The sequence below is a fragment of the Erithacus rubecula genome, assembly GCF_903797595.1.
Source record: "Erithacus rubecula genome assembly, chromosome: 17".
In the NCBI taxonomy this organism is placed as follows: domain Eukaryota; kingdom Metazoa; phylum Chordata; class Aves; order Passeriformes; family Muscicapidae; genus Erithacus; species Erithacus rubecula.
The window spans coordinates 7623343-7649408 of NC_136669.1; the positions used below are offsets into that span (position 1 = coordinate 7623343).

Below are 26066 nucleotides of genomic sequence, written 5' to 3' on the forward strand. Positions count from 1 at the left end.
AGAAGGACAGACAGACTGGGGATGTGCTGGGAGAGGCAGCACCTCCTGCCTGGGTCACACCCCTGCCAGAGCGCTGCTGCTTCACCCAGTATAAATTAATCCGAGATTAACTAATTTGGAGCCTGGCTTTGAATCGGATGCCGGCGAGATTGGGTTTAAAGTTGATTTCCAGCAGAGCTGTGGCGCTGCTGGCAGGAACAGCCCCGGCCATAAAATCCCAAGACGTCAGAGGGGAACAAAGATAGACTGTGATGCAGAAAAGATGCTCAAATTTAAAATAATCTGGGAGGAATGAGCCCAGCCCTGCAGACACATGGCCCCAGCATCTCTCCCGAGCTCAGCTTTTCCTCTTTAAATAAACTCCACCACTTACTCCTTCCTGGTGGCTTTCAAGTCTTTATTTTCCACCTGACAAAGAGAGTTTAAAATTCTTGCACAGTCCCAGGTGTTGTGGGGAGCTTCCACCTCATCCCAAATATAATTTGGAGGTGGCCTCTCAGCACCCAGAGCCAGAGCAAATGTGGGCTCTGCAGAAATTCTTGGCAGTCTTCCCATAGCTCCTCCACTCCTGAAATTAAAGAATCAAGCCACAACAACCCCTGCATCTGAATTAAAGTGAGCTCTATTTACTGGTCATGCTAATTGAATTAGATGAACTCCAGGCTGGAGGATAAGCAGAGCCTGCCCTCACTGTTCCTGGCTCTATTCTAATTTACCCTTCTGACAAACGCTCACCAGCGTGGCTTTGAAGCAGAGGAATTTGGTCCTGGGTTGTTTTTGTCCTTCCCTGACAAAGCTGGGTGGAATTCGGTGGGGTTTTGGGGAATTGTGGGGTGGAAGTGGTGGCAAAGCTGTGTTTGCTCCTCTGGAGCTGGGATGCAGAACCCCAAGGCAGTGCCAGGCTGTGGTGGCAGTGTCACCAATGTCACAGAGGGTGGTACCAGGGATGGGAGCAGGTTCTCACCCCACATCTCTGTAGGGCAGGGCCCAGCCTCACCCTTGATGCTGCAGGATCCATTTCCCTGGTGCTGTTCCCATCCCACCCGAAATTTGGGGCAGCCAAGGGCTCCATGAAGGGACAGGACACAGGTGTGGGTGGGGAAGGGGAGCACACCACCCTCCCTAATGTCGTCAAGACAAACTTAATTCAAAAAATTTAGGCAGGAGGCTTTAATAAGCCCAGAGGACCCTGCCAAGAGTCACACTCTCCATATCCAAGTGCACAAAAACTGGACATGTAAGACATGAAGAAAGCACTGTCAGGGCAGACCAGTGCCAGCCAGCAAATCTGTAACAGTGGGAACATGAAATATTAATCACTGGTGCACAAAACAATAGGAAAAAGCTGCCTTTTGGGGCAGCCATCCATCCTCACTCAGCAGGGAACATCAAGAGACACTAATACCATACAGGTTCTGCTTAAATATTTGCCTGCCCTAATGGTCACGCAAGAAGCATTTGCTTTGAAGTTGAAAATAGACTGTAAATGTCTTTTGTGTGAGATGAAACATGATAAGACATGAAACCAGGAGGCTAAACTGTAGTTAATCACGGCGGCTTTACAAGCAACAAATCATTACTGCAGACAGTCAAGGGGATCGTTTGAAAGAGCAGCCACGTGGGGAGGGAGCCCCGGCGGGCATCGCCCTCCGCCCGGGGCTGTGGGCTCCTGGCACTGAGGGGTGGCCACGGGGCTGGCTGGATGCTCGCAGGGCTGGGATGATGCTGGTGAAGGGCTGGACCAGTGCTGGGAGGGCTGGGATGCTGCTGGGAGGGCTGGACTGATGCTCACAGGGCTGGGATGGTGCTGACATGGGGCTGGACCAGTATTGGGAAAAATGAACTGGTGCTGGAAGGGATGAACTGGTGCTGGAGGGTCTGGACTGATGCTGGCAGGGTTGGATTGATCCTGGCACGGCTGGATTTACACTGGCAGGGCTGGATTGATGCTGGCAGGGCTGGATTGATGCTGGCAGGGCTGGACTGGTGCTGGAAGTGCTGGACTGGTGCTGGAAGGGCTGGATTGGTGCTGACAGGGCTGGATTGGTGCTGGCAGGGTTGGATTTACACTGTCAGGGCTGGACTGGTGCTGGAAGGTCTGGACTGGTGCTGACAGGGCTGGATTGGTGCTGGCAGAGTTGGATTGGTGCTGGCAGGGCTGGATTGGTGCTGGCAGGGCTGGATTTGTTCTGGAATATCTGAACTGGTGCTGGCAGGGTTGGATTGGTGCTGGCAGGGCTGGATTGGTGCTGACAGGGCTGGATTGGTGCTGGCAGGGTTGGACTGGTGCTGGAAGGGCTGGATTGATCCTGGCAGGGTTGGATTTGTTCTGGAATATCTGAACTGGTGCTGGCAGGGTTGGATTGGTGCTGGCAGGGCTGGATTGGTGCTGGCAGGGTTGGATTTACACTGGCAGGACTGGACTGGTGCTGGAAGGGCTGGACTGGTGCTGGAAGGGCTGGATTGGTGCTGGCAGGGCTGGATTGGTGCTGACAGGGCTGGACTGGTGCTGGCACAAGCCTGACCCGCCACTCCCAAGGCCGGGGTGATGCTGGCACAGGGCTGGAGTGGTGCTGGCACAGCTTGGAACGTTTTCTCCCGGGTGAACTCTTCCCCAGGGCCACGGGTGATGTGGTTTGGGGTCACCAGGAGCAGGGCAGGGCAGCAGAGCTGTGACATTCCCCTGCTGGCTCCATCCCACAGCACAGGGGGGATCAGTCCCACCCCAGTGAGACACCCATAAGGAACCCTCAAAAACTTGGGGTGCTCTTGGGGTGAGGAGGGAGCTTGTGGTGGACACAGCTCTCCAGCCATGGAATATGGAATTGTTAAGGCTGGAAAAGACCTTCCAGCTCATCAAGTGCAACCAGCAGCACCACCATGGTCACTCACATCCTCCAGGGCCACCTCCAGGTTCTCAAACTCTTCCAGGGCTGGTGGCTCTACCAGTCAGTTTCAGGGATTTACAACCTGTTCCACAAAAAGATTTTGCTATGATCTCACCTAAAGCTCCCACGTGCAGCCGGTGCTGAGCACAGGAACACACCTGGGACAGGCATTTCCCACATCAAAAATGAGCCTCATGATTACAGGCGATGCTCACTTGGGAGCAGGAGATAAGACCCCAAAGCAAGTGTCTAAGTATGACTGATTAACAGCTAAACCCCCGCTAATTGCCTTAAAAAGTCAGATCTCAATAGCCAGAAAGGGGAAAAAAAAGGGATTAAAATTTTCCTTGGGCTAAACATTTTTCTGACGTGCTCAGACTCGCTCTGGATGTCTCCAGTCATTATTTCCCTAATTAACACACACCACAAACCGAAAACAAATTTCCCCACCTTGTGGCTCTGGGAGGTTCAGTCGGATTAACCAAATTTGGGGAATGGGATCAGCCAGTCCAGCCAGAGGTGGAATTTGAGATGAAGCTATTTTTGGTGAATGAACTGGAATAAACCTTGGCTTTTCTGCAGCTGCACTGCAGGTGCTGGGGGACAGGTGAGGTCTGGCATGGAGCAGCTGAGGTGATGGATGCTCCTCTCCTCGTGCCAACCCCGTGTCACCGGGAAATCATGATAGGCTAGGAGTTTTTCCTAATTTCCATCCCTTTATTTCCTGTAATTAACACAAAACCTGCATTTTCACAGCCCCGAAAAAACCCAGAGAATCCTTTTGAAGCAAACTGATGGCAAAGGGATGGGACCTGACCGAGCTTGGGATAAAGGCAATGTTTGCTGGGAATGCCAGAGCATCCCAAATCAGGCTGTGCTCCCTGTGTGAAACGATGTGTAACCCCCCAAAAGTGCTGCTTTGGGGTCTTGGGTTTTTGGAGTGGGAAAACCTGTGAATCAAAGGATAAAATTAAATAAAATTACACCTTTTTTTTTTTTTTTTTTTTTTTTTTTTTGATGCTGGGTAGCCACTGGAAACACGACTGAGAATTCCAAGGGTGCAGGAGGAGCAGGAGCAGCCAGGCTCTGGCTCCAAGGAATAGCGGTAATTAGAGCTTCCGAGTGCCTCCAGGTCATTTTCCTTTTCCTTGGATAACATCATTTCTATAGGGCTTGTTGTCTTATTAGAGAATTAATCTAAATCGTGGCGGGCTCTGGATGCTTTGCCGGCGGCTGGAGCCATCCCGAGGAGGGTCAGGGGCAGGTCCCGTGCGTGGCATGCGGGGGAAAAAAACGGCAAAACTCAAAAGGGAGGTCAGCTGGAGGCTACGGGGGAGGAAATGAGCGATTTCTTAAACAATCAGGGAAGTTTGTGTCGGCCTGGAAACGTAATTGAATTTGTGTCGTTAAAGCCGGACTGGGGCGGCTGCTCCCGACTAAGCAAAATCCTCTCGTTAAGGCAGAATTGTCATTAGTGGGATAATTAAATGAGGAGGAATGGCAGAGGGAACGCCCGGGCCATGGAGTGAGGGGGGGATGAGCAGAATTCCGGGTGTCCCGGGGTCCGGGGAGGTGCCCAGAGCTGGGCGTGCTTGGGGGGACGGGACGGGACGGGACGGGACGGGACGGGACGGGACGGGACGGGACGGGACGGGACGGGACGGGATGGGATGGGATGGGATGGGATGGGATGGGATGGGATGGGATCCATGCTGCGGGATTGCATCCTGAGTCCTCAGCACCGGCGCTGCCTGGAGCTCTCCACCCTCAGCTCTTTAACAATCCCATTTCCAGCCAGATTTCCATGAAAATGTCCCACTCCTACTTCCACCATCCCCGGGGGTTTTGGCTCCGGGGATATTTCCCTGTGCTGCAGGGGTGGATGCAGGGGATCCCGCAGGAGCATCCTCCTCCCTCCCTTCCCTCTGCAAGGGTTAGGAAAGGCACTTGCACCCTCCTGTGCCCATATCCACAAACTGCAGGGCAGTCTGGATTCCAGCTGGGTCTCCCTGGCAGGGCAGGAATGGAGGAATTCCAGCTAGATCCTCCCCAGCACACTATGTGGAGGAAGCTCTGCTGTCCCCTCACTCCTGGCATTCCCAAGGTTTCCTCCCACTGGAGCATCTGAGGGAAAAAAAAATCCAAAATATCTCTTCCTTCAACTTCCAGGGTTCACATGGATGTCCTCTGAGCTGGGAGAATCCTGGAATGGTTTGGGGTGGAAGGACTTTAAAGCTCATCCAGTGCCACCCCCAGGGTCACCTTCCACTGTCCTAGGCTGCTCCAACCTGGCCTTGGACACTTTCAGGGATCCAGGGGAAGCCACAGCTTCTCTGGACACCCTCAGGGAAGAATTTCCCCTCAATGTCCTAAAATCCAAAGATTAATCAGTCAAAAGGCCGATTGGACCTTCAGACTGGAACGTGGTGAATTATTAGAGCGGGAGGCTGACCCAAGGTGAGAGCAATGGGGCCAGAGCTGGCACTGTCTCCTGAGTTCCAGTGGGGACTTCACCCCCTGGAGCAGGGAACTGCAGTCTGGCAAAGCCCAGCTCAAGCCTCCAGGCTCCAGGGATCCAGGATCCAGCTGCGGCGGGCTGAAGATCCCCTGTGAGGCTGAGGGTTGTGGCTTCCAGTCCTGCAGACGGCTTTGTGTGAGGAAGTTCTGGTGAGAAACTCAGCTGTATGTGCCCAGAAAATCCTGAAAGCCCAGGAATTACCAAGAACACACTTGGAACAAGCTAAAACTGGCTCAATTTGGGAAAAAGTGCTAAATGGAGTGAAAAGGAAACCTTCCCAGTGGAGCTTTGGCTCTGGGAATGCCTAGAGGCCTCCAGTGCATCAGCAACTCCCCTTTGCCAGAGCAAACTCTGGGGAAATGGGAGCAGATTCCAGGTGAAAGCACCCCCATCCCATCCCATCCCATCCCATCCCATCCCATCCCATCCCATCCCATCCCATCCCATCCCATCCCATCCCATCCCATCCCATCCCATCCCATCCCATCCCATCCCATTATCCCATCCCATTCCATCCCTCAGCCCTGGAGCAGAGCAGGACCCCACAGCCCTGGGATGCCATTCCCAGCATGTCCAACAGTCCAGCACAGTGAATCAGTGCTTTATTTTCAGCATGGAGAGGTTCAAGAGCAGCAGTGAGCTCCAGGGAATGAGCTGATGTGGCAAACTCCCCCTGGTGCCCTCAGATCCGTGGGCTTGAGGCAGAACACATGGAGAGAAAAGCCCCAAATGTCTCTCCAGACCCCAGGGGTCAGCAGCAGCCCTTCCCCTCTTTAGAGAACCTTGTGTGTCCATCCCAGAGGAGGATTTGGCTCCTGGCACAGGGAGGGAAGGCCACGAATTTGGTGTTGAATTAAGGAAATTGGAGTGGCAGCCCTTGAGAGCGCTGGGGCAGCGCTGATGTGATTCCTGGAGCCTGAGCAGTGCCAAGCCCAGCTGTGGGCTCAATCCCAGCCTCCCTCCCACCAGGGCACAGCCAGGAGGAACCTGAGTACCCCTGGGGTTTATTGCACAGTGCTCAATCAGGTGTAAGGCCAGGCAGAGCTGAGGATGGAGCTGATGTAGAACCGTCCCTGCTGTGTGCAAGGCAGGCACAGGGGGAAACACCTGGATGCTGCCAGTGGGACCATAAAACATCCTTGCCCCAGCACCCTAAAGGGTTTATATAGGGCAGTTCATACCATGATCCCAGCCCAGAATAGCTCAGGGATTAACCAAGCCCCTGATCTCAGCTAATCCTGAGTTACTCTGGAAGTGCCAGCAGAGCCTGGATTGCATCAGTGCCTGCCTGGGATCTGGACATTGTCCTGCCTCAGCTGAAGACAGCAGCAAACCCTCCCCAGAGCTCAGCACAGGCACAGGAGCTCCTTGGATGGAGCTGGAACAGCCCCAAGGAGGAGCTGGACCAGGGAAAACAGGGGAACCGTGACAGAAAAATTGAGGGGAACTGGAACAGGGAAAATGGGCAACCATGGCAGGGAAATCAGGGAATGAAAGCTTGGCAGGGAAATCAAGGGGAAACCATGACCAGGAAATCAGGGGAAAACTCGAACCAGGAGCTTCCCTGGGGTTGTCCTGCTGTGTGAAGGCAGCAGTGAAGGCAGGTCAGCCCAGGGCAGTGCTAGGCGCAGCAGCTCGCTTACTTCTCCTTCAGGTCATTGTCAGCTTTACCTAAAAATGGGGAAGGAACACTCAGGGCTTGTGTTTCTTCCTCTAGAACCACCAGCCCTTTTTATCTGGGGGTGTTGCTACACAGCATCACAGCCTGGCAAGCAGGCCAGCAGCTCATGGCTGGAATTTGGCCTCCTGAGGCTTTTCCTCAAAGTCTTTTCTTCCACAACTTCCCCAGGGAGTGACCAGCAAACCCCTCCACTCCCTCAGTGCCACCACAGAGCCCCTCCATCCTCATTTCAGATCCCCAGAGAAACTCCCCAAAACTCAGCCACCCCTCAAAACCGAGAGAGAGAGGCGCAGTCACAGCCAGGAGCTGCAGAGGGAGGTCGGGGAGCCTCGAGCTGAGCAGACTGACCCTGATTCATTCCAGGAGCAGCTCCCCAGTGTTATCAGCACGGCCAGGGCCACCCTGCTGCAAGCAGTGCCGAGCACACAGCGTGCCCCAAAAACCACTCCCCGGGCTGGGACAGCTGCCAAGCCACAGCCGGTACCTTTCGGGACGAATTTCAGCGAGCTGCTGAATATTCAGAAGCGGGACTGGCCCCTCTTGGGCCCGTCGTTGAGGAACTCGTGGCCCAGCCCGTTGCCACACTTGCCACACGTCACCTGCAAAAGCAAGGCGAGGGGTTGGCATTTCATGGATTTTCACGGGCTCGTGTTAAAAACACAAGCCCGGGGGTGGGTTTTGGTTCCATGCCGAGGGGATCCGCACCTTTAAAGCCCCGGGGCGCTCCTCGCGCTTGGCCACGCTGTCCCCGCGCACGGTCTCGGTGAACGCTGGCCACGGCGACGAGTGCTCGTACTTGGCCCGGCTGGAGAACAGCTCATGGCCGCACTTGGCACACACGTAAATACCTGGGGAGAGCGGCACGGGGGGGTCAGGACGGGGACAGTGCGGGGACAGAGTGGGGACAGCGCAGGGGACACGGACACTTCACGGGACTTTGCCCGCGTGGGTCGCTGCCAGCTGCGGCTGCCGAACCCCACAGCACCGCCAGGCAGGGGGGTGCAGGGGCAGCACCCCCATTCCCATAAGGGTTCCCGCAGAGCAGGATCCCCCCCCAAGGACCTACTACAGGGACCGACCCCCCGAATCCTTCTCGGGACCCATCGGGGAGGATTCCCCCATCTCCTTGGGGGGACCCCAACAAGGAGCGTAGAGGGGGGACCCCCACCCGGAATTATGGCTGGAGGATGCTCCGCAAAAGGACATCCCTCCCCTATACCGCTCACCCGGGGGTTCCGCCTTGCCGGGGGACACCCCCTGCCCGCCCCCGCTAGGGATCCCCCCGGCCGCGCCCCCAAAGCCCGCGGGGAGCCCCTCACCCGGCTGGAAGTGATCCTTGAACACCTCTCCCCCCAGGAAAGAGCAGAAGGACATGGCTGCGCTCGCTGCCCCGGCCCGTTCCGCTGGCCCGGCCGCGCCCCCCGACACGCCCATGCACCGGGCCACCCCCCGTGTCCCTCCCCTCGCCGGGCCACCCCCCGTGTCCCTCCCCTCGCCGGGCCACCCCCGTGTCCCTCCCCCGGTCACTCCTCCGGACCCGCCCCTGCCGCCCCTCCCCGCCGCCCGCAGAGGGCGCTGCGAGCCCGACGGTACCGGGGGGGGTCCCGGTTCCGGGGGGGACCCAGTTCCGAGGGGGTCCCGCTCCGAACCCTCTTTATCCCCCGGGGACCCCCAGCCCGGCCCGCAGCCCCGCGCGGGGCAGCCCCGGTGGGGGATAGGGGGGATGCGGGGGATACGGGGGGATGTGGGGGGATGAAGGGGGATGCGGGGGGATGCGGGGGGGCGCGGGGCGGAGCGCGGAGCCGGCTCGGAGCTGCGGATGCTCCGGCATCGCCGGTGCGAGCGGGGCGGGAGCCAGCCCGGCTCTGGGCATGTGCAACCGGCAGCGAGACCGCCACGGAGCCGCCGGTACCGCGGAACCGGCACCGCTCCGGCCCTGCTATCCCAGCACCGGCGTCAGTCCTTGGATCCTGGCACCGGGAGCGACCGACTTCCACCGGCACTGACACCGGCACAAGGTCCGGTCTCCCCCGACAGCAGGACTGACCCCCGCGTTATCCTCCCCCGGCACCGGGACCACTCCGATTCCCGGCATTGCTCGTCCTTCTCCATCACCGGGACCGAGCGACCCTTCCCGGCTCGCCTGCCGCAGGTACCGGCACTGCGGGGCCCGGGCCGGGCGGCGGGGCCGGGCAGCCCCGGTTTCTGCAGCGGGGTTGGTGGGACTGGGAGTCCCTCCGGCACTCCCGGGGCTCTTAGGGTGGGTTCGGGTGCGGGCACAGCAGGGACCATGGTCACCCGTGGGGACCCTCCACGGAGGATGCGGGGTCTGGCCGGGGCCCGTCGGGGGGTCCCGGAGAGGAGGAGGTGACAGCCCGGCGTGTGGCAAGGTGAGGGCTTTGAAGGTGAACCTGAGCAGCTTCCAAAGGGGCTGAGCTGCTGCAGCTTCCTTCTCCTTCCAAAAATCAGCACCACAAATCCCTTCTTGTGTAGTTTATCGAAAACCTCTCGGATGAGAGCCGGGCTTAGGCTCTGGTGAAAATAGCACCTTCCTTGAAGCAAGAGGAAAAAATGTTGGTGCCCTTTGGACAAAATCTGAGATCTGGCTCTGCTGCCCTGGCCCTGCGGCCGCAGCGATGCTTGGATGGATCCCCACTCCCAAATGCCAAGGGACGTGTCCGGCGGCCCGGAGCTCCCCCCGGGGCTGCGGGACCCCGGCGCGGGGCCGCTGCCCTCTGGATGCTGCCGCTTTGAATTAGGTCAGGCTTCATCCCGGGCGGGCTGAGCTGCCGCTGCAGCCCCGGGGATTGATGGCTCGTGGCAAGAGCCCGGGCAGGGGGAGGAAGGGGCTCCCAACCGCTGGGAGCGGCGGAGGAAGGGAGGGAGAGAGGGAGGAAAGGAGGGAGGGGGATGCGCTGCTTTGAAAGAGCCTCCCGTAAGATCCACCGAGATCAGAGGAGCGGGATGTCAAGGAATGCTCCAAATAGACTCCGCACACCTTCGGGGTGTGGATTTCCAGGCTGCAGCAGACAGAAGGTCTCGGCAGCATCATCCACCGGATAACTGCTGCTCCCTGCAATTCCTACGGTGAGGCTGTGCCGGCGTGCATGGGATGGATGCTGGAAGTGGCTGGATCCTTCCTTCACCATGTCTGGGAGCTGCTGTGAGCTGCAGGGGCAAGGAAGACGAGCAGACATTGGGAATGGCTGAGATTGGGAGTGAAGCAGAGTCCATAGAGAACCATGGGATGCACAGGATGCTGTAGAGGCTTTGGGAGTGGGTCCTGAGGCTGGCTGGCTCTCAGCATCCTGCTGGAGGCATTCCAAAGCCCACCTGGCTCCTTGTTCCCGCAGCAGCGCAAAACCCACCCCAGGATCCACCAGCAAAACCCCTGAGCAGCGATGTGATGTGGAACTGGGAGCAGAGGATGGAGCTGGGATCCCACACTGCCCAGCTCATTGGCCAAAGTTGCACTCGGAGCTTGCAGAAATCCCTCAATTATCTCGGGATAATGCGGAGCGCTCCAGGGACAGCGTCACAGCCGGGCTCTGTCACGGCGTTTTGTGCAGATAATTAGAGAGGGATTTCCAGCTCCTTTGGCGGTGTGAGGAAAGCGCTGCTCTGGTGCCACGTCCCCGCCTGCAGCACCACTGCCACCCTAATTAACCCCAGAGGACTGAGGGAAGTTAATGAAGTTGATATTTCAATTAACTCCCTGATTCTACAAGCAAAGCAAACAGCAGGGTGGGCAGTGCCCACCCGGGAGCTCCCACCGTGCCAGGCTGTGCCATGCCATGTGTGAAGGGAGTGTTTTAGGGGGAGACACTCCAGGACATCAGACCAAGCTGCTCCCTGTCAGGTCATGTCAAGACCTGAATTTGAACCAAAGCTGGGAGCAAGGTGCAGAGTTTTGGAGCTGGAATCCAGTGGAGAGGCTCATGGATGGTCATGGCTTTGGCATGTCCACACACAGGGAGGGGGGTCACTGTGGCCACAGGCTGGGGACGAGCTGCAGGCTGGAAGGGGGGTCAGTGTTGGGGCACCTCCACACTCAGTGCTGGCTCTCTGAAGCCTGAGGCAGCAGCACAGCCTCCCCAGGGCTGCAGCTCCCTCTCAGAGTGCTGGTGGTCCAGCCAGGGCACCCAGCAGGGTCTGTCCTGCTGTCCCCACCCTCCCCAGACGTGGCTGCAGCAGCAGCGTAGCCCCCGCTGTACTCACCATCCCTGCCAGAGGAGACCTCCCATACAAACCCAGGCTATTATTATCTCTGTCTTCCACCGTGCTAATGGTCTCTCAGGAAACAGACCTTTTTTTTTTTTTTTTTTTTTTTAAGCTTTTAAAACCCACGAGTACGGGAGCAGTGGGAACGGGGAGCTGGGCACAGTGGAGTGGAGCACAAGGAGCAGCGAGCCCAGTGCTGGGGTGACCCTGTCCCCCTGACCTGGCAGGGACACGGAGCAGGGCAGGACCCTCCAAGGATCAGCCCAGGGGTGCTCTGGTAGGAACAGCCAGGGGTGATGGGCAGTACTGGGCATACTGGGAGTGATGTGGGGCCACTGAGAACCCTGCATGGGGAGGGGCAGGGGGTGTTGGGGCTGCAGGGATGGGGTGGGCAGGAGAGGGACCCCTTGGAATCACAGAATCATGGAATGCTTTGGGTTGGGAGGGACCTTAAAGACATTTCCCTAGAGCAGGTTTCCTCTCAGGCCCAGCTCCACTGCTCTTTTCCCTCTGCTCACTCCTCGTTTGGCTGTTTTGGTGCCTTGCCAGGGCAGCACCAGCCAGGCTCTGCCAGGAGCTGGGACCACCGGGACAATCCCCCGTGGATGATTTGGGGTTAACAAGTGGCTCCTGTAAAGCAGAAGCAAAGCAAGAGCTGAGATTATATAAAGGGGGCTGGAGGCAGCTGCGGCACAGCCTGTAATGAATTCCTGGCACTGAGGAGCTCTGAAGATCCAGGGCGGGCGCGGTGCGAGCGTGAGGCAGCTCCGGGGTCCCTGGATGCATTCCTGCTGCTGCTGCAGGGCTGCTGTGAGGGGAAGAGGGCAGGGAGGGGCTGAGCACTCCCTGGACCTGCTGGGAGCTGACTCAGCACCGCGGTGGCCCTGCAGAGCCCGTCCTGCAGATCCCTCTCCCTCCCAAAATCCGGAGGGGGCACAGCCCAGAGCGCTCAGCCCGTGGCTTTGGCAGGAGTGCAGCAAAGAGGGCTGGTGGTGGCTGCTGGGGACAGACAGCGCTTCCTTGGGGCAGGGACCCCTCAGGACAATGGAAACTTTGTGTTAGAAAAACTTTTGTCCCTCCCAGCCCCAGTAAAGACAGAGATTCCTGACTGTGCTTACAGAGCATCCCCTCGCTGCACTGGGGCTGCGGCTTGGGCTGGCTTAATTTTGGATTCATGCTGTGCTTGAAGCAGGGCCCAAACCAGGAACTTTTAGAGGAGCCAGGGAGTGCTGCCCACTGGGCTGGTATCCCAGCGAGCACTGGGACCGGTGGAATATCCTGGTGTGGACAATCCTCCTGGTTTGGCTGCAGCCCTGGCTGGCAGCTCCGGACTCTCGTTGCTAATTGCCTGGCTGGGGTTAATATTTGTCAGACAAGAGCAGCCATTGAGCTCACGCCACAAACCATCTCGAAATAGGCTGGGAGATGCCCAGCCCGGAATGAGGGTCCCGGGAGATGCCCCCGGGCGATGCCGATGGGGAGGCAGGAGCAGAGCAGGGATGTCGTGTGCCCTGCCACCTCTGCCAGCTGTCTCCCTGTCCCTCGGCAGTGCCGCCGGCGATGCGAGCCATGGCAGACCAGGCTGCGGTGGCAGCAGACGCCTCTCCAGCCCTGACACCATCCCCGGGCTCCCCTCGGCGTGGGGACATCGAGGGACCGACGCCGCATGCCGGCAGCTCCAGGGAGGACGGCGGCGGCCGGGATGGCTGCGGGCTCCTTCCCACGGTGGATGGGGACACGAAACGGCCCCCGTCACCTCAGCCCGGGGGAATGCTCCTGACCGACCTCCCGCGGGGCCCCCAGCCCCGGCTGAGCCCGGCCAGGTCGCGCACGGCTCCGCCATCACCCAGCGTGTCCCCGTCCGAGAGCCGAGCCGCGCTGCTCCGGCTGCGCGACGCGCGGCTGGAGGACACCAGGAGGAGGCTGTCGGAGGCCGTGCAGGAGCCCCTGAGCCGCCTGAGCCGCCTGATGGCCGAGGAGAGCAGCCCCACGGGCCGGGCCAAGGAGCCGGGGGGCAGCCGAGGGGCCGGGGGCCGCCGGGTGCGGGACTGGACCCCCTGGGAGCCCACCCTGAACTGCCGCTACGAGATCTGCTCCTACGGGGATGTGATCCAGGTGGTGGAGGTGGCGCAGAGAGACACGGAACCCCCGCTGCCCCCGCCCGAGGAGCCGCCGGCAGCGCGGTCCGGGGGCTCGGTGCCGGGCAGGGCGCTCGCCTCCATCGCCCTGCTCGCCTACGGCTACCTGGTGCTGCCGCTGCCGCCCTACGCCGCCGGGCTCTGCGTGGGACTGCTCTGCGGGATGCTCCTGGGCTTCCTCGCCATCCTCTTCCTCGTACCCAAGGCTCCCCCGGCCGCTCGGGGACCGTGGGGCCGCCTGCGCCCCAAGCTGCTCCCGGGGGAGCCGCGGGAATCCCCCAAGCTCCAGGTAGGAGAGGGGTGGTCCGGGATGAGGGGATGGGGGTGGTCATGGGGACTGGGAAGCAGCCGGATCCCTCTCCCCGCTTTTCCAGGGCTGGATGAACCAGCTGCACGTGTACGACCCCGAGCTTTTCCACCCATCGCTCACGCACTCGGTGCTCGCCGCGCTGGACGGGGCCACCCTCAAGCTGTCCTACCCCAAGAGCAACATCCCGCGCCGAGCCACCTTCGAGGAGGAGATCCTGGACACCGTCTTCGTCAGCCACCGCTGCTACGACCTGACCGATGCCAAGGTGAGCCTGGGGGTCCCCAGGACCCTCCCGCGGGGTTCCCCCCGCAGACGGCCCGGCCTCACCACACTCTCGGTGCTGCAGGTCTTCTTGTGCCCCCCCAGCCTGGCCCGAAAGCGGACGTGGAACAAGAAATATCCCATCTGTGTGCTGCTCCCCGAGGCGGCCGAGGGACAGGGCAGGAGCAGCGAGGAGCAGGACGCGGAGCTGCAGGGGGAGGAGGGGGGCAGGAAGGTGCCGGTGGCCGGGCAGGACATCCCAGGGGACTGCAGGGACAGGTGCCTGTACCTGTTTGGGCGGACGGGGCGGGAGAAGGAGGAGTGGTACCAGCACCTCGTGCAAGCCTCCCGTGGGACACCCAGCAGCCACGGTGACACCACGGCAGGTGAGGGGCAGCCACCAACCAGGACTGAACACAGTTCTTTGGTGGGCAGCAGTGGGCATGGAGGGACATGGAGGAGCCCAAAGTGTAGCCAAGAGCGTTCAGCTCGTCCACAGGGTGGGTGGCATGTCCCTGGCACCGTGATGTCACCCCTGATGCCATCCTGACTGAACAGATTGGGTATTAGGAACAACTCTTTCACCGAAAGGGCTGCCCAGGGCTGGGATGGAGTGCCCATCCCTGGGGGGAGTTAAAGCCATGTGGCTGTGGCATCTGGGGACACGGGTTAGTGCTGGCCTGGGCGGGGCTGGGGAGTGGTTGCGTTGATGACATTTGAGGGGTTTTCCAAGCGAAATGATTCTGTGATTCCACACCCCCAGGCATGGGATCGGCTCCGCAGAGCAGCGGCAGCAGCAGCGGGGGCAGTGCCGAGGACATCCCATCCACAGATCCAGCCAGGGATGTGTCGGGAAGCACTGAGGAGATTTACCTGGATTACAGCACCTACATGGCCCGATTCGTGCCAGCACAGGGGGCACCCAGCCCGGAGCGGAGCCCCTCTCACGGAGCCCTGGGCAGCCCCACGCCCACCAAGGTGAGTGGGACAAACCCAGCACTGGGAGCACCACAGGCAGAGGTTAATGGAGCCCAGCCTGTGGCTTGTTTGAGCAGCCCTGGGGCAGGGGAGCAAGGACCGCGGGTCCCACTGCTCACGGGGCCACCTGGCTGCAGGGGCTGGTGGCCGCTGTCCCCCCCCAGCCCGGCGAGGACACGGCCAGCATGGCCTGGATGAACGCGCTGGTGGGACGCATCTTCTGGGACTTCCTCCGGGAGCAGTACTGGGCAGAGCAGGTGTCCAACAAGATCCAGAAGAAGCTGAGCAAGATCAAGGTGAGAGGCAGGAGCATCAGATCACTCAAGGAGCCCTGTTGCCAAGGCCCCACAGTGAGTGGTGACTGTCCCCATGGGGGTTTCCCTCCATCAGCTCCCGTATTTCATGAACGAGCTGACGCTGACAGAGCTGGACATGGGCACATCCATCCCCTCAGTGCTCAGTGCCTCCAACCCCACCATCAATGAGCGAGGTGAGAGCCCCACAGAGGGACAGGGCTGGCTGCAGGATGGCTTTATGGGGCTGCCAGCCCAATCCCCAAAGCTGGGAGGGTTTGGCAGTGCACAAGCAGCTCTGAGCCCTGTGGTGCTGATCTGATCTCACCCTGTCCCTCCCCCTGGCAGGGCTCTGGGTGGACATGGAGGTCACCTACAGCGGCTCCTTGCAGATGACACTGGAGACCAAGATGAACCTCAGCAAGCTAGGGAAGGAGAACTCTGCAGAGGAGAGCGGCCCTGCAGAGGCAGGCAGAGAGGGGTAAGGAATGTGTCCATGGATGGGCTCATCCTGCTCCTCCTGCCCCAGTGAGGCGAGGCTGCTGTCCCCAGAGCAGCCCTGACCTCCTGGGGCTCGCAGGGCCAGGCCACGGCTGATCCTGCTGGCAGACAGCGACGCCGAGTCGTCCAGTGCTGGCTCCTCGGACGAGGACGATGTCACCACTGCAGAGCCCGTGGGAGCCCCGGGGGAGAGGCTCCCCCCGCCTGGCACCGAGGGGTAAGGGGGTGCTGGGGGTCTGTGCCATGGGGGCACGGGGCAGGGCAGGGGACACACGGTGCCACATCAGCACAGGGGAATGGGGACAGTGTCCCCAGCAGGACACACACAGCTTTCAAAGGGTGGTGGCTTTCAAAGGGGACTCTGTCCCTGTAGGGTGCTGTGGCAGAGGGTGGGGGGACCCCAAAACCCAACAGGGCTGAGCTGGGGCCCCTCTTGCTTTAGCCACAACAGCACGAGCCGGAAAATCCTGCGCTTCGTGGACAAGATCGCCAAGTCCAAGTATTTCCAGAAGGCCACAGAGAACGAGTTCATCAAGAAGAAGATGGAGGAGGTCTCCAACACGCCACTGCTGCTGACGGTGGAGGTGCAGGAGCTGGCAGGAACCCTGGCTGTGAACATCCCCCCACCACCCACCGACCGTGTCTGGTACCAGCTCTGCTTCCCCCACAGGCACCCCCAGCTCCTCTTGCTCCCTGCAAGGAACCAGCTCCAGGGCTTTGGGCTCATCTGGGGCACCAACAACCCAAAGCTGTTCCCCAAAGGGGCTCGCAGACCTCATTTCTCTGAGTCTGCACCCAGGCCAACACACATCTGGGGGCCCTGAGCTGTCACCTCCTCCCTAAAAATCAGCAGTGGGGCTGCCTGGGCTGTGCCACACCTTTGTCAGGTGATGCTTTCTGGCTCTTTCCTTTCCCCTCACAGGTACAGCTTCCAAGTGCCCCCACAGCTGGAGCTGAAGGTGCGCCCCAAGCTGGGTGAGCGGGAGGTGACGTTCCTGCACGTCACTGAATGGATTGAGAAGAAGCTGAAGCACGAATTTCAGGTGCCTGGGTTGTTGTTTAGGGGCTCAGCAAACCCTGCTGAGGCTTAGGCATTGCTATCATTGGGGAGAGTCAACCTCAGTTTGGGCCAAGTGTTTCTGCAAAAAGGCAGCACCTGGTCTGGTGTGGCCAGTTTGGAGCAGTGAAGACAGGAACCCAAATAATGAGCTCAAGGGCTGAGGAAAAGTGATTTCCTCCCATCATTTGCAGCCCCAAGCAGGGAGGGTTTGGGGTGTGAGGCAGTCCCTGCAGAAGGGCTGAATCCCCCTGTCCATCTGCTTTGGGGATGTTTGAGAGATTTGCCTTCCCAAGGGTTTATGTTCAGCCTCTCACCTCTGCTCAAAGAGCAGAAATGCCCTGAAGATATTTAGGGCCCCCCAAAAGCCACCCATATGGATGGCTTTGAAATGCTGGTCCCTCCCCTCCACTGTGACCACCCCTGCAACCATAGAGGTGACCAGGGCAAAGAAAAATTGTTCCTGCTTGTCCCCACCCTGATATCCAGAGCTGGGGCTGCTGCTGCGGGGGTGGGAGCCCAGGATCTCCAGTTCACAGCCCAGCTCTGACCTGGGTGTGGCTCCTGCCAAGCCAACCTCCAGGCAGTGTCCCTGTGCTGTTCCAACCCACTGATTTGTTATTCTGGATCCCTCTTTGCAGAAAATCTTGGTGATGCCCAACATGGACGATCTCATCATTCCCATCATGCGCTCTGGCCTGGATCCTTGGCCACCCACCACGGCCCTGCCCCAGGACCTGCCAGCCAGGGGGGACAGGAGGCTCTGAAGCACAGCCCCTGGGGCAGGGACACTGCCCAGAGCTCAGGGACCTTGCTGGGACATGGGGACAGCCAGGGCCTGACCACTGACTGCACCCAGGGCTGTGCCTGGGTTCATCTTCATCCTCTGCTTCTGCAGATGAGCCTCCTCCAATCCTGCAAGCACACATTCAGGGCACAGCCAGGCTGCTGGAGACCCAGGGATTCCATGGCCACATTGCCAGGACTCCTGGTCAAGCAGGCAGCTCTGGACAGTGGAGGGCTGGGCTTCCCACTGTCTGGTTCCCAAAGAAGGTGCAGGACACCTGGATCATGGCACTGAAGGAGTTGGGATCACTGCTGATCCAAAATTCCCAGCTCCAGGGAATCCCCCCCTCCCTGCAGGCAGCTGGGCTGCAAGGAAAGCACGGGTGGGAAAGGATCCCAAGTGAATAAATCCATCACTGGCCAGCCCTGACTAGCAGCCCTTGTGTTGGACACAAATTCCCACCTCTGCTGAGGATTCCAGGCAGGACCAGGGGGCTTTGAGCAGGGAGAAGCCCTTCAGCTTGGCAAAAGCAGTGCTGGATGTGTGGGAGAGGCACTGAGGGCACAGTCAGGGAGCCTGGGCAGAGGCAGGTTATGGGCAGGCCCTGACTCCCAGTGGAAACTGGGGCAGAAGGGCTGGTGCTCTGCTCTCTGCTGGGTGAGAGGAAGGGGAGTCTTCATGGTGATTTGGGTGTGTGGGAAAAATTCACTGGGCAAAGGAAAAGGAGGGTTCAGAGGACAGAGCAGGCACTTGGCTGTCCCAGTTAGTCCCTGTCCATGTGGGCCAGTCCCAAATGCCACTTTTCCCATCCCCATCTGCTGAGGAGCCTGAAAACAGAAGTTGAAAGGGAGCAGGTGTGTCTTGGAGCCCCTTTATTGCAAGTGCCCAGTCAGGCAAACTTGGATCTCCATCCTTAGAGCTCTTCCTGCACACCTGGCTTCTCCTTCACCAAATGTTTCTTCTGGGGGCCCTGGAAGAGAGCAGAGATGAGAGTTTGGATTTAGGGACACACAGACCTGGCCTGAATGGCTCTGTCAAACAGAAAAGCAGCTGAAAAATGGGGTTATCCCACAGCAAATCAATCCTATTGGAGTAGATGGCAGGAATTACTTATGTCCCTCAACTTCTGTACAAATGTGATGTTTTACCTCAGAATCCATGGGGCAAAATGGCAAAGAAAAGAGCTGCACCCAGGTCAAACCTCCTCCTGTCACCGAGCTCCTCGTCACAGCAGCTCAGGGCTGGCAGTGACACAACAGGCTCCTGACACTGAGCTGAAGGAAATCAGCTTAACCTCTAAGGAGCTCTGCAAAGGCAGTGCCCAACCAATCCCCCTGCCAGCACTAAGGAGGCTTAGCCAGCTTCACATGGCATTTCTGGCTGACAGGCCAGATCCAGACCCAGTTTACATCTGCGTGGGACCCAGGCAGGTGTTTCTTTCCCTTCTTCTCCCTCTCCTGGTTTACTCAGTGCTTCCTCCACTTCAGACTCAGACTCACACCAGCCTGGTGAAGGCTGCAAAGCTATTCAGGAAACTGCTGTGTTTGGATTATTTAATTTTTTTTCCTGTGGATTTAAAGAAAATTCACTGCTTGTCCCTCTTGAAACCTTCTGACAAAAGCACCACAAATTTGCATCTGAATTTGACCCAAACTTTTTTCCTCTAAGAACATTAAAGCTATAAATCATTCCAAACAAATCAAAGCAGTGCACAATTGCCAGTGAAAGGGACCATATGGCCAAGACAGTGCCTGCCAAGCTAACTGCTTGTTTAAAACTTCCCGTGGTGAATGGGAACTGGTTGCCCATATGGTCTTTTATTTGTTGGTTGAGTTGTCTTGGATCACTCACACAACCATCCTGTTCTTCCTTAGCATCATTTCTGCTGTCTGAACTGAATTCATGGCTGCCTTTAGGCAAGAGAATCTCAAACATTCATTTGGCTGTTGTTGTATTGAGAAATAGATGACAGAATCATGGAATCACAGAATCCTGGAATGGTTTGGGTCAGAAGGGACACAAAACTCATCCAGTTGCACCTTCCTGCCCATGGCTGGAGTCAGTTGCTGTGGCCCCACGATGAGCTGGAGGCAGTCTGGGGAACTCACCATGAAAGCTCTCTTTTCCTGGGCTGTCTGGAAGCGGCCATGGCCGAATTTGGAAGTGGTGTCAATGAATTTGAGCTCAATGGCTTCGTGGGCCCGGCGGCTCGTGTGCACCAGGAGGGACTGGGGAAGAACAGTCACAACATCAGGACAACCATCACAGAAAGCCAGGACAGTTGGTCTCATGGGAGCAAGGTTGGAATATCCTCTAAACAAATATCTCTTCAAAAATCTGTGTTCTCAGAGCAGCACCCTGGTGCTCAGGTGGTGGAGAGCTTGCTCTTCACTCAGCATTTCATAGAATCACAGAATCACAAAATCAGAGAATCACAGAATCACTGAATCAACTAGGCTGGAAAAGACCTCTGAGATCACCAAGACCAACCTGTGACCTGGCACCACCTTGTCACCCAGACCATGGCACTAAGTGCCACAATCAGTCTGTCCTTAAACAGCAGTGATTCCACCACCACATCCCTGGGCGGCCCAGTCACCTTTCTGTGACAATCGAAGGTTTCATTTCTGAAATGAACCACAGCCCTTAGAGCTCTGAAGCCCTCCAGCTCCATCCACCTGCCAATGGCCTCAGCACTACACTCATGTGTGACACAGCACCAGTGTCCCTGTCTAGCATTTGGAGGGCTCTCCATATGGGGAATGTGCTCCTGGGGAGCTGCAGCCCAGCCCAGCCTGGCACTCTCACCTTGCGCAGGGTGAGCACGCGCTTCCTGGTGCCCACCACGCAGCCCTTCAGCATCAGGAAGTCGTTGTTGACCTCACCATAGTGAGGGAAACCACCCTGTGGGGAGAGCAGAGGGGTTGGTGGGCAGGAGAGCTGGCTGGGAGGGTCAGGAGGGTCCCAGCCCTGTCACCCCTCAGCCCTCACCATAGGCGTGATGGTCTTTTCAGTGATGTCGTAGTGCGTGGAGGCGTTGTTCCTCACCACTTTGCCATCCTCCACGTGGATCCCGTGGCCAATGCGGTAAATCTGGCAACAGACAGGCAGAGGAGATGGAGACTCTCCTGCTCCTTTGCTGAGGAGCTTCACAGGGTGACAGGACCCCCCACAGAATCCTGATTTTTTCAGTCAGGTGTGCCCTCCAGCAGCGGAAAAGCACCAGGAGACGTCCAGGGGAACATCCAGGGGATGCAGGGAGCTGAGGGCACCGTGGCAGGAGGATGGTGGCAGCCTGGGAGGCCTGGGGGAGCCCCTGGGCCATACCTTCTTGTTGATCTCGGTGCGGTGGTGGTAGCCCTTCTGGCCAGCCCGGGCGATGGAGTAGCCCACGCGGGCCGGGTGCCAGGCCCCGATGCACGCCACCTTCCGCAGCCCCTTGTGCGTCTTCCTGGGCAGCTTCTTGGTGTGCCAGCGGCTGGTCACCCCTGCCAGAGGGGCAACAGCGGGCAGGGTCAGCAGGGAGGGCTGGGGCTGGGGAAGGACACTCCCACTGCCCTCCTCAGGGACATTCCTGCTCTCCTCAGGGACATTCCTGCTCTCCTGAGGGACACTCCCACTGCCCTCCTGAGGGACATTCCTGCTCTCCTGAGGGACATTCCTGCTCTCCTGAGGCACATTCCTGCTCTCCTGAGGGACAGTCCCATTGCTCTCCTGAGGGACAGTCCCACTGCTCTCCTGAGGGACATTCCCATTGCTCCGCTGAGGGACATTCCTGCTCTACTAAGGGACAGTCCCATGGTTCTGCAGTTCTCAGAGGAGGTTGTGTTGGGAGAAGATCAGGAGCTGTTCTCACTTCCCATGGCTCTGGTCAGACTGGGAGGTGTTCCATGCACACACCCAGGGACAGACATAGCCCTGCACATGTGGGGTTTGTGAGACATTCACACCATCACAGGATGGTTTGATGGGAAGGGACCATAAAGACTGTCCAGTTCCACCCCCTGCCATGGTAGCTTTATGTACTGACAGTGCCTCTGAGACTCCTGGGAGGCCTCTGGGCACAAGAGACAGCACAGCTTTCACTGGCCTTAATCTCAGGGAAAATCTTTCCATCTTGTCAGCTCCTTTGTATCTACGTCAGAGATGCCCCTGCTGATTTTTTCCCTTGGTGGAATCCCTGAGATTAAGGAAACCAAGCCCTGCCCAACAGAACAGCATGTCGTGCTTAAGATCCTGCTGCTCTTTTCTACTCCCTCTACTAAAAATTCAGGGTTCTCAGCATGGTCAACACTGTCCTAGCCCAGAAGCACCTGATGGGCAGAGCCATGTGGGCAGGACAGCCCCAAAGCCCAGTACCTTTCATGCCGTGCCCCTTGGTCACACCGATGACATCGATCATCTCGTTCTGGCTGAAGACACTGTGCACTGAGATCTGCCTCTCCAGCCTCTCCCTGACCCAGTCGACCTTCTCAGCCACTGTGCCCCCATTTAGCTGGATCTCCATGATGTGGGCCTTCTTCTGCCTCAGTGGGAGCAGTCTCATCTGCAGCACACAGTGCTTTAGGGTGACACGTGGCCCCTGGCCCCACAGACAGGAGGGTGCAGCAGGGCTGGGTCACTCACAGTTTGTGAGGGTGAGCAGAGCCACTGCTTCACCTCTCTGACACAGTCACCCCCTTTCATAGCAGCCCTGGGTAACAGCTCTTTATATCTGGGATTTTATGGAGCCAACTCCTTGTCCTTGATCCCAGACACCCTGTCTGGCCTTGAGCCAGCTAAGCTCTCCCCCAGACTCCAAAGCAGCCCTTAACTCCAGGGATCAGCATTAAAATGTGCTCCTGTGTATCCAGAAATCAGCATCTGGCAAAACTGTGCCTGCCTGTGGGGTTATTTTTGCCCAAAACATTTGACACCAGTTGCTAATTTGAGGTGATCATGAGGCCCAAGGTCCTTTGCTGACACAGGACACAGGACCTGCTCAGACTCTGCTCTCCCCCTCGGGCTGTGGGGGCTCCCATTGGGATGTGAGGGGTCCCCAGGGTTCCCAAACCACAGCCCCCACAGCAATCCTGGAGTAGAAAGCCCTGGGAGGTCAGGAGGCAGCAGGAAAGACCAGCCAGCACCTCCTCACACCCTCTGCTCTCTCAGCCTCTGTGACCCCTCAAAAACACCCCTGATCCCACTTCCAGGCCCTTCAGAGCAGAGGAAGCCCCTGAGCCCCCTGCCCATGCTGGGGGGAGGCTCTGACCTGTGTGTGCATAATGACACGGATGACCTTGCAGTACTTCTTCATGGCTGCAAAATCCTTCTCCAGCTGCTTTTTCCCAGCCTCATCCTGCCATTTTTTGCAGTACTTGGTGAATGCCTTCTTCTTGCTCTTGTGCCTAGGGACAGAGAGGTTTAATATCCATCAGAGCTGAAAAAAGGGCTTGTGACAGTGCAGAGAGGGGACAGGTCACCTTGTCAGCCATCTCCTGGGAGGCACAAGGAACCTGTGGATACCTGAGCCTCACCTGGCTGTCAGGACCTTGAGGTGGGAAGAGGGAAGTGGATAATGAGCCCTGAAAAGGGCTTGTTCAAGGGTAATTCAAACCTTTCTGCATGAGGAATGCAGTTGTCTCCCACTGACTGACTCAGCACCACCAAAACACAAAATTAGAGGCAAAATCAGAGGCAGGAGAAAGCAGGGATCAGAGGCTTGTGGTGGGTGGGTCTCCATGGCACTGTTACAGGAGACCCAATTCCTACAGAGGGGAAATTCGTGTTTGCACTTCCCTCTCTGCTGAGAGGTGCTGATATTTATGAGGGTCAGGAGCCACATTCTGCATCAATTTTCCCCCTGGCAAATCTGGTTTCAGTCCAGCTCAAGGATTCCAGTTAACTGTGGGGCTGATGAGCCAGAGCTGCATGAGGGAAAAGGAACCTGCCATATGATATTGTGGAGAGAGCTAACTTGGTTAGGCTATTAGAATAAATTTACATATGCAAACGCTGCTCCTCATGTTTGCAGTGTCCCTGTGCAAGACTAAATAGGCAGCAGTTTCACTCCACAGGAGCTGAGCTGTTTGGGCATCCTGGAGAGCCTGTGGAATTCCAGAAATCCCTCACAGGCAGCCCCCCAGGAAAACCCCACTCTGAGAATCCCAGAATCAATGAGGTGGAAAAGCCCTCCGAGATCATCCAGTCCAACCTGTGACTGATCCCCACCTTGTCACCCAGAGCACTGAATGGCACATCCAGGGGTGCCCTGGACACCTCCAGGGTGTGACTCCACCACTTCCCTGGGCAGTTCCAGTGGTTAATGACCCTTTTTGGGAGCACTTACCAGTTCTTGTAGAAGCGCCGCCGGCACTCGTCGCTGATGTGCTCAGCAAAAACAGTCTTGAAATTCCTCAAGCCCTTGGGTGTCTCGATGTAGCCCACGACCCCCACCACCACCATCGGGGGGGTCTCGATGATGGTCACAGCCTCCACCTCCTCCCTCTTGGAGACCTCTGCAAGGCAGCAAAGGGAAGTGCAGCAAAGGGTTCTCTTTTGGGATCAGGTAATTTCCTGGAGGATTCCCTCTGTCACAGAGAGTGCTGAGGGCAACATCATGTTCAATCTCAGCCTGTTCCAGCCTTCCCAGCTCCCAAACCACCACTCACCATCCCAGTGTGGAGAGTTCCAGGAACCCTCACATTCAGCCTGTGCTGAGGTGGCCTCTGACCATCCAAGATCTGGATAGCCAAGATTTAACCTAGGAACCAGGATTTAACCTAGGAACCAGGATTTAACCTAGGAACCAGGATTTAACCTACTCTGGGCTCCACCATCCAGCCTTTCCCAAGGAGCCTTTTCCCTCCTTTCCCTGGTGCACGTGGCCACTGCAGCCAAGCCTTACTGAGCCCGGGCCGGTGCACCTCGCGCACGGTGTGGGTCATTCCAGCCTTGTAGCCCAGGAAAGCTGTCAGGTGGACTGGTTTGCTGGGGTCATCCTTGGGCCAGGCCTTCACCTTCCCTCGGTGCCGGCGGCTCCGTTTGTGGGGCAGGAAGCCCAGGTGGCCGTGCCTGGGAGCCGAGAACTTGCGGTGGGACTGAGGAGAGGAGCAACAAAGGGAGGCTTCACTCGCAGCTCCCTGGGAAATGGGGTAAAGGGAAACAACAAAAACACAGCAAAAATCCTCCCTTTCACATGGGAATGACACAGAGATTCTGGGCTCTTCCCCGAGTTGTAGCAATGCAGGATTTTGTTCAAGCTTCTGTCATGTACGTGGAAAAATGGCATAGAATACTGGAATGGTTTGGGGTGGGAAGGACCTTAAAGTCCTTAAAACCCAAACACCTTCCACCATCCCAGGCTGCTCCAAGCCCCTTCCAACCTGGCCTTGGACACTTCCAGGGATTCAGGGGCAGCCACAGCTTCTCTGGCACCCTGTGTCAGGGCTTTTCCACCCTCACAGGGCAAGGATTTCTTCCAATACCCATCCAAAACCTACTCTCTGTCAGTGTGAATTTACTAAACTTCTGGACAAATGATGCCACTTAAATAAAAAACTTAACATGATCTCCCTCCTTCAGCTTCTTCTGAAGGACTTTGAAGGACAAATACATTCTTTACTAGGTCTATCCTGTGCTCTTAATGGTAATTTATTTTGTATCCTGTTTGGAATTCCTGGGCTTCATGTCATCAAGGCAAATGGCACAAAACAAGCACAGCCAAGGATTGGGAAAACAGGGGAAAGGATTCCCAAAGGAATGGGTAACAGGAACATGCACAGGCTCTAAAGGCACCTTGAAAGCCAGGTGAGGAGAGATAAATACATAAACCTCAACCACAAGCAGCGAAGGGTTAGTCCTGCACCCCCTGCAGTTGCAGGGCAGCTCAGATCAGTCACAGCTCTCAGCTGTGCCTTGCACCAAGCTCATTTTCCAGCCTGAGTGGAGCTCTGGGGGTTCTGAGCCCATTCCAGCGGCACCACCAGGAGCAGAACCCAGCCCTGCTCGCTGACCCTCGCCCACCAGCAGAGCTGTACCAACCATGGGACGTCTTCAGCCCGGGGCAGCAGCAGAGAGAGGCTGTCAGGGAGTGCCTCCCCACATTAATACTTAAGATGGGTATGGGTCTGAAGACACAAATTTAGCCGCTCGCTTCACCCGCTGCGATATTCATTTCATTCCTGGCAGGTTGGACACGACAGTTGTGGTGTGATAAAGGTCAATTGCTGCTGGCTCAGTTTACGCTTCTCCCTCCTGAATAACTCTGATGGGAATGGCAGGAATTAGGGCAGTTTCCTGAATTAGGGCAGTTTTCAGAAGGGCTACCCCACACCCAGAGCTGTGAACACCTGCACCAGGTACCCCCAGCACAGACTGAAAATCTCTCTGTCAGCCCAGGCTTTGTGATTCTGATCAGAAAAGAGACCGAGACAATACATCTCGGAATCAGTT

The 26066-nt window shown here is 57.7% G+C and overlaps 3 protein-coding genes across 4 annotated transcripts; 1 reads left to right on the top strand and 2 right to left on the bottom strand.

The window, feature by feature from the left end:
- Positions 1-5991: 5991 nt before the first annotated feature.
- On the bottom strand, positions 5992-8549 carry MSRB1 (methionine sulfoxide reductase B1). Its single transcript, XM_079320982.1, has 4 exons — positions 8407-8549; positions 7793-7935; positions 7572-7686; positions 5992-7077 (listed from the first exon to the last, which is right to left on the bottom strand). Exons 1-4 carry the CDS (start codon positions 8519-8521, stop codon positions 7046-7048), a joined length of 405 nt encoding a protein of 134 aa, XP_079177108.1. The 5' UTR covers positions 8522-8549; the 3' UTR covers positions 5992-7045.
- Positions 8550-8894: 345 nt separating this feature from the next.
- LOC306809269 (testis-expressed protein 2-like) lies at positions 8895-18055 on the top strand. Of its 2 annotated transcripts, none has more exons than XM_079320607.1 (13): positions 8895-9302; positions 11421-11585; positions 12858-13735; positions 13821-14021; positions 14103-14403; positions 14781-14995; positions 15133-15291; positions 15386-15485; positions 15637-15769; positions 15869-16006; positions 16232-16435; positions 16712-16832; positions 17488-18055. In XM_079320607.1, exons 3-13 carry the CDS (start codon positions 12869-12871, stop codon positions 17611-17613), a joined length of 2565 nt encoding a protein of 854 aa, XP_079176733.1. In that variant the 5' UTR covers positions 8895-9302; positions 11421-11585; positions 12858-12868; the 3' UTR covers positions 17614-18055. The 2 variants fall into 2 exon arrangements, with proteins under 2 accessions (XP_079176733.1, XP_079176732.1); XM_079320606.1 differs by having other exon boundaries at positions 8895-9239.
- Positions 18056-18490: 435 nt separating this feature from the next.
- Positions 18491-25812, bottom strand: RPL3L (ribosomal protein L3 like). Its single transcript, XM_079320612.1, has 10 exons — positions 25656-25812; positions 24520-24712; positions 23962-24130; positions 22885-23020; positions 21993-22179; positions 20961-21121; positions 20625-20726; positions 20442-20537; positions 19742-19861; positions 18491-18603 (listed from the first exon to the last, which is right to left on the bottom strand). The coding sequence occupies exons 1-10, from the start codon at positions 25656-25658 to the stop codon at positions 18547-18549; spliced, it is 1224 nt and encodes a 407-aa protein (XP_079176738.1). The 5' UTR covers positions 25659-25812; the 3' UTR covers positions 18491-18546.
- Positions 25813-26066: the final 254 nt, after the last annotated feature.